Raw genomic sequence first — 13,963 nt, forward strand, 5'->3', positions numbered from 1 at the left:
ATCAAGCCAGGCATGGTAACACATGTCTGTAATCCCAGCAACTTGGGAGGCTGATGCAGAGGATTATTGTGAGTTCGAGGCCAGCCTGGGCCACAAAGTGAGCTCAAGGCCAGTCTGAACTACATAATGAGACCCTGTCTCAAAAAAACAAAAAGCATGTATGAAGTCATTAAAACAAAGTTGCGCACACAAGTCATTGCAGTGACCTCATGTCCCCTACTGTTTCACACTTCATATCCCTTCCTGCCCCCCTAACATTGCCTGGCAGAGAATGGGAATTCTGTACTCAGAGTAATGATAGTGGAAATAAAGGGGAAAAAAAATGAAACGATTTTATCCACTGCTTTAATATCCTTTGCCTAGCTCAGAGCTTTCATTTGGTAAGTCCTGACCTTACAACTATAAGACACATGCCTAAAAGAATAGGAAGGGGCTGGAGAGATGGCTCAGTGGAATAAGCGCTTCCCTGGCAAGCGTAAGGGCCTGAGTTCAATCCTCTTAAGTTTATACATTGGAGAAGTGATTCTTTTTTTTTTTTTTTTTTTTTTTTGGAGAAGTGATTCTTTATAAGAGAACTTGGGTCAGAACTAAGTTCAACATATTAGTTCTACCATAAAAAATCTACACATAATAATATCTGAGTTTAGGTAAATGAAATGTCACTTTTTTGAGAAGCATCTCTCTATGTAGTCCAGGGTGGCCTTGAACTCCCTGTGTAGCCAGGCTGGCTTCAAATCCCTTTATCCTCCTTCCTCGGCCTCTCCAGTGCTGGGAGCACCGGTGTGTGCCACAGCGCCCAGCTGGAGCTGATTCCTTTGTCCAGTATCACCTTTTTACCTTTACTTATTGATGTCTATTTCTCGTGATTATGGAAGCAATGCTTTTTTAATTTATTTTTATTTTTTAGAATTACTTAAAAGCAGAAAGGAGGCTATAAACCTATGAAGTCTTTTCTCCATTATTTATTGGTGCACTTTCTTGTCAGACTCTTTTCTCACTGCTTGTGTAGAGACAAAACCAAAGACTGGGTCCTGCACACCCAGATCCTCTCCTTCACAGCCCACTTTTTCCTGTTCTTTTTTTTTGCACAGTCCTTACCTGTTCTCCTGTAGAGCATTTGAGGAGTCAGTGAAAGGTCAGCGTGTTGGGAGCCTGGTGAGACGCGAGGAGCGTGGCCCTGGAAATGAGGTAGAGCCACACTGTCACTGGGGCAGAATGGCAGTAGGAGCCAAGAAAGGAGAAAGTCTGTGGAGAGAGAGAGGGTGGGTGGGAGGAGGGGGCAGTGGAGCAGGAAGTGGGCAGGAGTATTCTAGGGAGCAGGTGGCCCTGAGGGAGACCAGAGCCTTTCACCGATGATAAGAACATTTAGACCATTAAAACAGCTGTCAAGGGCCTGGGAGATGGCTCAGTAGAATAAGTGCTTGCCTGGCAAGCGCAAGGGCCTGAGTTCAATCCCTGGTCCTCCCCCCACCCCCCAGCCAAAAAACAAAACCAGATAGCTGTCAGGAGAGAAGGACTGAGAGTTGAAGGGTTTTTTTGTTGTTTTTTTTTGTTTGTTTGTTTTTTGTTTTTTTTTGCTCCGAATGCCTTCAGGGCAGGTTTGGCTGGTTTGAGTTGTGGGGATCTAACCACAGCAACCTGAGCCTGACTGCTTTGTTGAAGCAGCCACTTAAAGAACTGAGCTAAGGGGCAGGCCCCCTAAGCCTGGGAGTTGAATTAGTTTCCTCCCGTAAGCCAAGCTGAATGTGTAATGGTGCAGGCCTTTGGGAGGCTGAGGCAGGAGGACCCTGAGTTCAAACTCAGCCTGTGTAATTTGGGGCTTAGTGAGATACTGTTAGGGGAGAGAGAGAGAGAGAGAGAGAGAGAGAGAGAGAGAGAGAGAGAGAGAAGAGGAAGAAGAGGTGGAAAGGTCTGGAGAAGACCCTGGGCTCAATCTATAACACAGAAGGCAAAATAAAACATGAAGGCAGTGATCCCTCCCTGTAAGTAGATCTCTGGTCCTCCTAACATTTAACGTGTGATTCCTGTCTTCTTTCCACTTAGCTGGGCTCTTTCTGACCCTGACCTTTGCATTAAAGCATTTCTAAGAAGTGAAACCTAAAGGAGGGATTTGTACATGTGACTGCTTTGAATTTGTGTGGGTGGCAGAGCTAGAAATGAAGATTTGCTTTAAGGAGTCTGAGAGGATTGTTTTTGAACTTAGTAAATTCTCTACTCTTAACACCTAAAATCTGCACTTGTTGTCATTTTTAAGGTCTCCTGGGAAAGAAGAGCCCCGCCCCCCAGGCAACAGAGATGCCTCTGAGAGTCAGCCTGGCGGGGTGGCAGAGCCCCAGGCTTCGGAATCCCTGCTGGGAACATCCGAATCGAGTGAGTCAGAGTTTTCCCAGGCGGACTCAGGACTCTCCCCTTCAGGACAAACCTCAGTCTCTTCCGGAATGATCTGGTCTTTGGCACCCGAAGAGTCAGGGGCCCAGATCTCGAATGCTCAGGCCTGGGAGATGTACAATTTAGAGACCCAGGCCAGGGTTGGGCAATACCCCCAAAGTTCTATAATGGAGATGACACCTATCTCAGTCCTGAAATCGAAACCCTCAAAGGAGCAGGGGCAAGTGGCACAGCGAGAAGAGAGCACTGACTTCTTTGCTCGTCCTCTCTGGCCTCGGAAGATCGAGTACATCCTGGCTGTGATGGCCTACATGATGAGGCCAGCCAATCTCTGGCGCTTTGTCTACCTGTGGCTTCACAAAGGAGGTGGTAAGTCCTGGAAGCAAGGAGCCATGGGGGGCTGGCAGGGTGGGGGTCTGCCAGGCTTACTCCTCCGAGCTGTGTCGATGCTGGAAGTTGGTATTGCGAGCAGGACAGGAGCGAGGTGCCTGGATGCCTCAGTCCACGAGAGGGTGGCGGTGCAGGGCATTCCACGCACAGATGCCGGGGCTGCAGCCCCGGTAGGCAGTAGGGTGGCTTACCATCTGCTTTTCATCACTTGTACAAAAAGCCCACTGGGCTGGGGATATAGCTCGGCGACAGAGCACCTGTTTGTTAAGCGCAAGGTTGTGAATTTGATTCCTGATACCAAAATAAATAAATAATAAGTCCAACAGACAAAATTTAGAGGAGGAAGGAGGAAGGATGTATTTTGCCTCACAGTTTCAGGAGATTCCAGTTCAGGGTTGGCTGGCTTGCCTGGGAGAGCTGCTCAGCTCAAGGCAGCTGGAAGCAGAGAACAAGGACAAGCAGGGAGGTGGGGGACTGGGAGTGAGAGGACATCCTCTCAGGTCACACCCAGCCATTCGCCTTCCTCGGAGAGACCCCACCCTGACCAGCGCTTCCTGCTGTGAACACATCAGCGGATGAAGTGGCTCACAGTACAGTGCTGGCACAACCCAGGGGCCCCACCACATTGGGAGGGCATTCTAGATCAAACCATAGCAGGCAGAAACCAGGTATCTGGGCCACCTAGAAATTAGGGAGCAGTAGATGAGGGGCCTAGAACTGTGTGGATGTGAGAACACGCGACCCTTGGTGCTGGAGGCCTGGCAGGAGGCTTCTGGTGCTGAGCGTGGCGTCTTGGGGCCAGGAAGGAGTCCAGGCGCTGAAGGCCACAGTTCCTGGAACCCTTCTGGACTCTTCTTTGCAGTCAGCTTCTTTGTCATCTATATCCTCATGCTGACGTTTGTGGGGACCCCTCTGCTCTTCCTGGAGATGGCAGTTGGCCAAAGGATGCACCAGAACAGCATGGATTCATGGAGGATCATTGCCCCCTGGGCTGGTGGCGTGGGCTACGCCAGCTTTATAGTGAGGAACACTGGGCTGCGCAGGCCTCTTGGGTTGCTGCCCTGCCCTGAGGCCCACCCCTCCTCTGCAGCAGGTCTCCTGACCATTTCCTAGTCATGGTCACATCCCTGCAGTCCCTCCCCAGTCCTCTGTCATGTTCCCTGTTTTCCTGTCCCTACTCATGCCTTCACCCGGATCCTCCCTGCTCCCAGATGTGTTTTGTCTCGTGCACATACATGAATGTGGTGAACGCCTGGATCCTCTTCTACCTGAGCCACATCTTCCAGTTCCCTCTTCCATGGGAGAAATGTCCCTTAATGAAGAATTCCAGTGACTTTGGTGAGAGGAAGCCAAAGAGAAAGAGAAGGGGGAAATGAGGACTGAAAGGGAATTTGGCAGAAGAAACTGGAGGGAGGAGGGACAAAAAAGGAAGGTAGAAGGAAACACAAACAGGAGGGAAGGGAGAAGGGAGGGCTGGGAGTGCGGGGTGCCTGGTCTGGCAGGTGCGGCCAAAGCTAGGTCCCCTCAGATCCTGAGTGTGCACAGACGACACCCTCCATGTACTTCTGGTACCGAGAGACCCTGCAGGTCTCAGACAAGATTGAGGAAGGCGGGCCACTGGTCCTGAGCCTCAGCCTGCCCTTCTTTGTGTCCTGGTGTGTTGTGGGGGCCTTCATGATCAAGGGGCTCCAGTCCTTAGGGAAGGTGAGCTGGGGTCTTGGATCTCTCGATCCTCTCAGGTGCCAAAGCTGCCTTAGTCACTTCTCTACATTTTCTCCTCATTTCTCACTCCCAGCTCTTCACTTCCACCAGCCCTGAGCCCTGCTGAAAGCTTTCCTCTACCACCTGCTGAACTCTGACCCAGAACCTTGGATCTTTGGGTTGGCCCCTGCTGATACAACAATGGATATGTGTCTCCCTCTCAATGCAGGGCCTGTTTATCTTGCTGTCACTTTCCTATGTCATTCTTTTCTGCTTCTTCATCTGGAGTCTACAACTGGAAGGGGCAAAACATGGCCTTAAATACTTGCTGGTTGCCAAGGTGAGGTGAACTCCATAGTGCATGTTCTTAGGGCTCCTGTCCCCATCATCCAGTACCTCCCACCCCCATAGCCTTTCTGCCACAGCCAGTCTTGCCTGCTTTATTGCGCCCTCCCTTATACTCGCCTTTGCCTTTCAGATGTCAGCTGTGTATGACCTGCACGTGTGGTCATTAGCAGGGAGTCAAGCGCTGACTGATCTTGGCCTAGGCTTTGGTCCCATTGCCTGCTTGTCCTCCCACATGCCTCAGTCTAACAACTGTCTCTACAATGCCTTTGTCATGGCTCTGATCAACCTGGCCACTTTGTTCCTCACAATACCTTTCATCCTGTCTGTCCTGGGCTTCTGGGCAACAGTCCTCAACCACCGCTGCACTGAGAAGTAAGCCCAGCTCCTCTGTGTGTGTGTGTGTGTGTGTGTGTGTGTGTGTGTGTGTGTGTCCCAGCCCCAGGGAACAGCAGAATCCTAAGACTCTAACAGGAAAGGTGTGCAAAGACCCATGTTTGTGTGCTCTTTTTTTTTTTTTTTTTCTGTACAGGGTCTTGCTCTGCAGTTTTGACTCATAGTAATCCTCCTGTTCCAGCCTCCCCAACCCTGGGATTACAGGTGTGCACTACCACGCTCAGTTCTGGGGCCCACATGGCGTGCAGTACTGGGGATCACTTGCCAGGCAGGTGCTTAGACTACAGATCTATGTCCCAGCCCGTTTCATGTGCTCCTGAGTCACTGCTTACCCACTGTTGAAAGCAGAGAAGTAGATCCCTCCTGTCCTCACTCTCAGCCCTTGCCTGCCTCTGGGACTCTTCAGACTCAGGTTGCCAACTCTCCACCTTGAAATAGCTATGCAAACAGACACACTAAAAGTGACCAGTGTTCATGTGCTTGGCTAATCCATTCCTGACACACACAATAATGTCTCCCAAGACCACACCTATACAGAGAGCCTTACGAGGCCGAGGCCGTCCATTTCTGGAATGCCTCCACTTTTTTTTTTTTTTTTTTCCTGGAACTGGGGATTGAACTCAGGCCCTTGTGCTTGCCAGGGAAGCGCTTATTCCACTGAACCATCTCCCCGGCCCCAATGCCTCCACTTTTAAAGATGAACTCCTACATTTAGCAATTTCTGTCTGTCTGGCATACTTAAATCCCAAAGGATTCTCAGCATTAAAGCTTTTATTGTCTGACCATTCCTGGTTTACTTATTTGTAAGTACTGGGCAGTCATCCTGGGACCTTATGAATCTACCACAGTGCTACATCTCTAGGTTCTTATTTTTAATTTTTGAGACAGGGTCTTGCTATGTTGCCCAGACTGCCTTTTAATTTTTTTTTTCTTTTTTGGTACTGGGAATCGAACTCACAACCTTGTGCTTGCTAGACAGGCACTGAGCTGCTGAGCTGTGTCCCTAGCCCTGCCCTTGAAATGAGAGGGTAATTGATTAAACCACTTTGAAAATCAATTACCCTGTCATCAAGGATGTGTGAAAATTCCATTTTTTCCCTACTTTTTAGCATAACACTGGATTAAGCTTCATCAGACTTTAGTTTTTGTGATAGTGGTAGAGTATAATGGTATTTTCATGTTGTAGAAAGCATGTTACTGTGAGATAGTACTACACACACAGTAAACACGAAACAAAATGTGCAGCCTGTGAGACTTGCTATGAACACAATCCTGCTGAGCAGCTGGGGTGACCCTAATATCCTGCTGTGCGTCTCTTCAGAGGTAACCACAACTGTTTTCTCCTCTGAGAGTTAACTATTATCCTGACTTTTATGATGGTGAATTCTTTCATCTTCATGTGTAATATGGCTTGATTCATCTACTTGTACAAAACATATAGTTTAGTATTTTATATCATCTAATTTGCTAAGTTACATGTAGATTCCCTGGATGCCTTCATTTTACTTCTTTCATTCAGTATGTTTGTAATATTCATCCACATTGTGCATAACTTTAATCTGTGCTTTTGAAATGCTGCATAGGGCCAGGGATGTAGCTCAGCGGCACGGTGCTTGCCTAGCAAGGGTGAAGCCCTGAGTTCGAGTTCTGGTACCAAAGGGGGGGAAAAAAAAGAAAGAAAAAAGAACAGGAAATGTTGCACAGTGTTCCAGGGCATATATACACCACAGGTTTTTAAAAAGTCTATTCCTGGGGCTGGTGAGATGGCTCAGTGGTCTAAAGCACCTACTTAGAACAAGCTTAGCAAAGCACAGGGACCGCGGTTCAATCCCCCAGCACCACATGCCAGCCAGCCCCGCCCCCGGTGGGCTGAGTGGGTCACACACACACACACACACACACACACACAAAATAAATAAATTTTAAAAAAAAGTCTATTCCTGTCTTCATGTATGTCGGGAGTCTTTTCAGTTGCTGACTGTTAGGCTGAAGGTGGGCTCGGTGCTCTTATGCATGTTACCTGTGCACTACCTACGTGCAGACTTCCCAGCGTGTATTCCTGGGAGTGAGGTTGTTGGGCATGGCTATCTATTCCTGCATAAAAAATCATTTCAGATGTAAGTGCCCTAAAATTATTTCTTAAAAAAAAATGATTTCTTGTTTCTAGGGAGTCTGGATTGATGGAGAAGTTCTTGTCCTGGGCCCGTATGAGGTCATGGATGTGGCTGCTTAGCTGGAGGGCTGGAGGGGGCTGGGCTCAAGCGGGTGACACTACTGTCCTTTCCATGGTGCTCACTCCGGTGGTCTCCCTGAGACCGGCTCACAGAGCACACAGGAAGCCGCAAAGGTCCTGAAGCCTCAGGATGGCAGTGTGGCAAGTGTGAGGCCCTGAGTTTGATTTCTGGTACCAAAGAAAAAAGGAAAATGTTATCACTGTTCCTAAGTCAGAAGGCCACAAGGGTCAAAGATCAGGAGACAGACACCATCAGAGGAGCTACAGGATACTGGTGGCTGTATTTCTTTCCAGTCTTCCACATACCTCTTCAAATGCACTGAGTTACTTTTCCCAGTGTACGAGCCTGCTTGAATTACATGTAGGCTTAGAAAGTCTGATCTTTTCACTTCTTGAAAACACTTGGAATGCCAGAGTGCTAAACTTTCTTGTAAATGTAGATTATTGTTTTCATTTGCTGAGTGCTAGCAAATTTGCTAAGTTTTGCTAATTTGGTAAGGTTGTAAGGTTTAGTAAGGTTGGTATAAATCCATTCTTTCACACATGAAGTTTCCCGCCACTTGCTGATGAAACTGTTCTTTTCCAGTTCAGGTTCTTTCCCAGTTCAGTTCCTTTGATGAAAATTGACTGTTTATAGATGTAAAAGCTTATTTCTGTATTCTCAGCCATGACTTTATTAATTCAGTTTTGAAATTTAGAACATGTACATAATCCTGCTTTGTTTCTTTTCAGGATAGCTTTTAGCTAATCAGGCCCCTTAATATCCCATACAAAATTTTTTCATTTTTTTTTCCTATAATTTTATTGAGAAACAAATAGCAAGGAGACAGTTTCAAACCAAATTGGTAGGATGGTTTCAATAATGAACACATTGCATACATTCTTCCTAGTGGTTAATTGCTGTACAAGATGCAGACATGATATATATTTTTTTCATTTCTTAAAAAAAAAAATCACCCTTGAGTTTTTACTAGAGATTACATGAAATCTAAAGATCTTTTACTTGGGCAGTGTTGCTGCTTTAATGACACTGTCTTTCTACCCAGGGACGCAGATGTCTCATTTATCAACATCTTTAAGCAAAGTTTTGTAATTTTCAATATACCAGTCTTTTGCTTCCCTGGTTAAGTATATTCCTAAGAATTTTATTCACTTTGGTACTTTTCTTTGTCTTTCAACTTTTTAGGAGATAATGGCTGTGTTGCACAGGCTGGCCTCGAGTTACCCTCCTGCTTCGGCTTCATTAATAGCTGGGAGAGGGCCAGTGAGATAGCTCAGTGGACTAAGCCCCTGCTTAGGCAAGCTCAGGGACCAGGGTTCAATCTCAAGTACCTCGTGCTGCACTAGCCCTGCCCTGGGCGTGCTGAGCTGGCCACCGAGACCAGTGTGGGGGCACACTGCTGTAATCCCAGTGCTGGGGAGGCTACAAAGAGGAGAATCGGTATGAATCCAAGCAGCGTAGTGAGACCCTGTACCAAATACATTTACAAAAAAAAAGATAGCTGGGACTCTTGGCTGTGTTTTCTGGTTTTTCTAGTGACTGATTGGTTACTGTAGAATTAGACAGACCCTTGCTACGCAGTTCTGGCTGATCTGGAACTTGCATCAATCCTCCTATCTGAGCCTCCTGTGTCCAGAGATTACAGGCATGCACCACCATACTCAACTACAATATTTACTCTTAATTTATCAATGCCTAAAGATCATTACTATTTATTATTGTCTAAAGGTCATTATTTTCTTCCAAAATAAGGGACATAAAACTTTTTATATCCCTGTATCATTATTCTGAACTTATAAGTGAATTGCATGTTTTCTTTCTTTCTTTCTTTCTTTCTTTCTTTCTTTCTTTCTTTCTTTCTTTCTTTCTTTTTTTGGAACTGGAGATTGAACTCAGAGCCTTGCACTGCCAGGGAAGCGCTTATTCCACGGAGCCATCTCCCTGGCCACAAAGAATTTAAGGTTCTTCTTTTCTTTTTTTTTTTTGGTGGAACCAGGGATTGAACTCAGGCCCTTGCCCTTGCCAGGGAAGTGCTTGTTTTACTGAGCCATCTCTCCAGCCACATACTTTCAATCTTTCATGTATTTACAATATTTTTCTAAAGTTGACAGAATTATTATTTTATCATACAGTTAGTGTGTGATTGCACTTTCCACCTCCTGTGTATCATTTTCATTACTTTGTATTGTCTTGAAGCCTGAGCCTTTTATCTGTGATTTCTTTCTTCTACTTAAAGAATATCCTTTCAAAACCAGTTTCACTGAGGGTCCATTGGTGGCTAGTTCTGTTTTTCTCTTCTGAAAATATCTTTATTTCTCCCTTTGAATTCCATGGTGTCTACTGTGGATTGGCGTGGCCTTTTCCCCAGCACGTGCAGAGAGACCTCTCTCTGCCAGCTTTGTCATGGCTGCGGGGACTTAGCTGGCATCTGAATGTGACCTTTTTCATAGATACCTTTTAAGGTAGTACCTCTTAAGATTTTTTAAAAATAATTTTATTCTATCCAAAAGGGAATTCTTTTTATTTTGTGATTCAGCTTCTTATAAATATAGATTATTATTTTTCATTAGCTGTAGAAATTCTCAGCCGTATTTGTTCACACATTGCCTGTGCTTCTGTAGCCATCTCATCTTGTCAGGCCTTTCGGCCATGCAGTGTATTTTGTGAAACTTTTTTTTTTTTTGTACCAGGAATTGAACTCAGAACCTAAGCTTGCTAGGCAGGTGCTAATGCTGCTGAGCTATCTGCCTGGCACCCAAACAATGTAGATCTCCTAAACATTCATATTTTTTGTGTTTCCTTGCCCCCAGTCAGTCACCAATTTGGGTGTGTCACCTGGTTTCTTTGCCACACTGATTTTCATAGCTTTTTAAGGCAGGCACTTAGGCTGCTGAGCTAACTCCCCAGCCCCTGTCACTAATTTTTAACCACTATAAATTAGATTTGCGTTTTCTAGAATAATTTCAACCGTACAATATGTTCTTATATCTGACTTCTCTTACCTAGTGTAATGTTTTGGATGCAAATTCCTTAATAAGATACTGGCACACATAATGCAGTAAATCATTAAAAAGATCAGACAGGCCAGGGAGATAGCTCAGTGGTGGGGCTGAGGAGATGGCTCAGTAGAATAAGTGCTTGCCTGGTAAGCATAAGGGCCTGAGTTCAATCCCCGGTTCCGCAATAAAAAAAAAAAAAAAAAAAAAAGGAAAGAAAAAGAAAAGAAAAAGAGCTCAGTGGTTTATGCACCTGTCTGGCAAGCACAAGGTCCCGAGTTTGATTCCTGTTATGCAAAACAAAAAAGATCTCTCCGCATGACCAAGTAGGCTTCATCCCAGGGATGCAGGGATGGTTCAACATAATGCAAATCCATAATAAATATATTACAGCACACAAGCAGGAGCAAACATAAAAGCCACCTCATCATCTCAATAGAGGCAGAAAAAGCCTTTGCAACATCCACTACCCATTTATGATTTTTTTTTTTTTTGCGGAACCGGGGATTGAACTCAGGACCTTGCACTTGCCAGGGAAGCACTTATTCTACTGAGCCATCTCCCCGGCCCCTCATTTATGATTTTTAAAAAATCTGAAGAAAATAGAACATTATCTCAATATGGTAAAAACCATTTATGGCAAATCTACTGCCAACATTATGTTAAATGGGGAAAAAAATAAAGCTTTTCCTCTAAAATTAGGAGCAAAACAAGAATGTCCCCTATTCAATATAATACTCAAAACTAGCTAGGGTGATCAGGTAAATGAAAGAAGTAAGCGACACATACAGCAAAGGAAGAGACTGTACCATCTTTGTTTGCAGATGGCATGAGCCTTTGTACAGATGACCCAAAACATCCCATCAAAAGACTCCTAAGACAAATATATTCAGCAAGGTAGCAAATCAACACGCACAAATTAACAGCATTCCTATACACCAATAATGAACTCACCGAAAAAGAAATTGGGGAGATAATACCATTAACAATAGCTTCAAGAAAAATTACTAGGGAGATAAGCCCCTGTCTGGCAAGCGCAAGGCCCTGCGTTCAATCCCTGCCCCCCAAGAAAGAAAAATTAAACACTTAGATATTAACCTAATAAAAGAAGTGAAAGAAGTAGGACATAGTGGTGCACCCCTGTGATACCGCACTCGGGAGGCTGCGGCAGGAAGATGGCTGAGTGTGAGGCCAGCCTGAGCTACAAAGTGAGTTCTGGGCCAGCTTGAACTACGTAGGGAGAGACTGTCTCAGAAAACAAACAAAATTCAGTGAAATACCTCTACAAGGAAAGCTGTAGTACTCCGAAAAAGGAGAGCTTAGAAAGTGTAAAGCTGCTGGGCATGGTGGCACAAGCCTATAATCCCAGTACTTAGGAGACTGAGGTAAGAGGATTGGTACAAGTTCGAGACCAGCCTGGGCTACAAAGTGAGCTCAAGGCCAGCCTCAACTGCATAGTGAGACCCTGTCTCAAAAAAGAAAATGTGAAGATGTGCTGTTTCCAGATAGGCAAGATAAATATGTAGATGTGTTGCAACTCCACGCAAAGTATCAACAGGAAAAAAGAAAAGAAACAAAAACCAGCAGCATCCTCACAGAACTAGAAAAAGAATCCTAAATTCACATGGAACCAGAAGAGAACAAGAATAGCAAAAGCAATCCCGGGCAACAAGAGTAAAGCACGAAACATCACAGTGCTGGATTTCAAGTTACATTACAAAGCTACAGCACAAAAACACGTGTGCCTCAGTGGAACCGAATAGAAGATCCAGAAACAACCCCAGGCACATTCAGCCATCTGATCTTTGAAAGAGACCAGAAGCACACTGGAGGGGAGAGACCCTCTGTAATACATGGTGCTGGGAAAGCTGGCTAGCTACATGCAGGAGAATGACTCTAGACCCATATCTCTCACTATGTACTAAAATATAATGGATTAAAGATCTAAATGTTAGGCAACCTGCTGGAAGATAAGATAGATAAAATGCAAAAACATGGGCACAGGCAAGGAGTTTCTGAAGGGCACCCCTGGAAGCTCAGCACTCGGGGCTGGAGCGGGAGAGTCACTGTGAGCTGTGGCCAGCCTGGGCTGCGTAGTGAGTTCCTGACCAGCCTGAATGACAATGATGCTTCTTACACAGCAAGGGAAGCAAGCTTCAGGGCGAAGAGACAACCTACAGAAAGGGGAAAATGCTGCCAGCTGCTTCTTGGATGGAGAACTGTTACCTAGAATGTGGAAAGCACTTATCCCTACCAAGTAAAGTTCCCGATTAAGAAATGGGTGACTGAAATGAATCCCCTTCTCAGAAGAAGTACACATGGCTGATCAGTACCTGAATGTTATGTTCAGCATCTTTGGCTATTAGAGGACCAAAAGAACACAGATTCCATCTCATTCCAGAAAGAATGGCTGTCATCAGGAAGTTGAGCAATAACATGCTGGTGAGACTGCAGAGAAAAAGGCACCTTTCCCGATTGTTGGTGGGACTGTAAATTAGTAAAGCCACTGTGGAAATCAGTAGGGAGATTCCTCAAAAAACCTAAAAATGGAAATTCCACTCAATCTAGCTATTTCCCTTCTAGATATCTTCCCGAGAGTTAGACATCAGGGCACAGGGATGCTCATAGCAGGTTTAAGTAGCATCTTGGAAGCAGCTTGTATCTCCGTCAGAGATGAATGGAGAGGGAATGTGGTATTTATAAGCAATAGAGCGCTACTGTGCTATCGCAGTGTTATTGTTGTTTTAAGAAGGTTGAAAAATATCAGCCCTTCAAATCATTTCTGATGAGATCAGTCAAAATAGCTAACTGGCTAACTATCAAAATAACATACCTAGTATTTTATTTTCTGAAATGTGATTAAGTTATTATCTAGAATCTAGCTTTTTGCTTGTATCAGTAAATCTTGGCATGCCTTCCATTGCAGTTCGTAGAGAGCAGCTGGCTGTGCTATAAAGGATTTGTACAAGTTAGCTGGGTGAAGAATGACAAGTGGGGAAGTCCTGAATGGGAGAGCATGTTGTCGCACAGTTGCATCTGGCTAGCACATGGACTGTCAGCTGGGCCATGGGTGGTGACACGGCTGCGTGGTCAGTCGAGTTCAAATCAGAAAGTCAAAGGTGCACACCTATAATCCCAGCAGTCTGAGAGGTTGAGGTAGGAGGATTGCAAGGTTTGTCTATCCCAGTTTGGGCAACTTAGTGACTTAGAGACTAAGATAGATTGTTTTAAAGTTTAACAAAATTTAAAAAGGACTGGGGTGTAGTTTGACTTGTAGAATGTTTTTTTGTTTTTTTTTTTTTTTTCCAGAACCAGGGATTGAACTCAGACCTTTGTTTATTTATTTATTTATTTGTGTGTGTGTATGTGTGTGTGACCAGCTCAGCCCACCAGGGGGCAGGGCTGGCTGGCATGTGGTGCTGGGGGATTGAACCACGGTCCCTCTGCTTTGTTAAGCTTGTTCTAAGTAGGTGCTTTAGACCACTGAGCCATCTCACCAGCCCCTGAACTCAG

At 45.2% G+C, this 13,963-nt stretch overlaps 1 protein-coding gene across 1 annotated transcript in view; it reads left to right on the forward strand.

The window, feature by feature from the left end:
- The first annotated feature begins 1,092 nt into the window (after positions 1–1,092).
- Positions 1,093–13,963, forward strand: part of Slc6a16 (solute carrier family 6 member 16) — a 20,031-nt gene continuing 7,160 nt past the window's right edge. The window contains exons 1-7 of the mRNA XM_004646509.2: positions 1,093–1,188; positions 2,255–2,757; positions 3,641–3,798; positions 3,990–4,116; positions 4,307–4,482; positions 4,709–4,819; positions 4,958–5,199. Of these exons, the coding sequence (XP_004646566.2) occupies positions 1,184–1,188; positions 2,255–2,757; positions 3,641–3,798; positions 3,990–4,116; positions 4,307–4,482; positions 4,709–4,819; positions 4,958–5,199 (1,322 nt within the window). The 5' untranslated portion in view covers positions 1,093–1,183. The remainder of the gene's footprint in view (positions 1,189–2,254; positions 2,758–3,640; positions 3,799–3,989; positions 4,117–4,306; positions 4,483–4,708; positions 4,820–4,957; positions 5,200–13,963) is intronic.

This window comes from Octodon degus, unplaced genomic scaffold (assembly GCF_000260255.1).
Source record: "Octodon degus isolate 3935 unplaced genomic scaffold, OctDeg1.0 scaffold00268, whole genome shotgun sequence".
NCBI lineage: Eukaryota > Metazoa > Chordata > Mammalia > Rodentia > Octodontidae > Octodon > Octodon degus.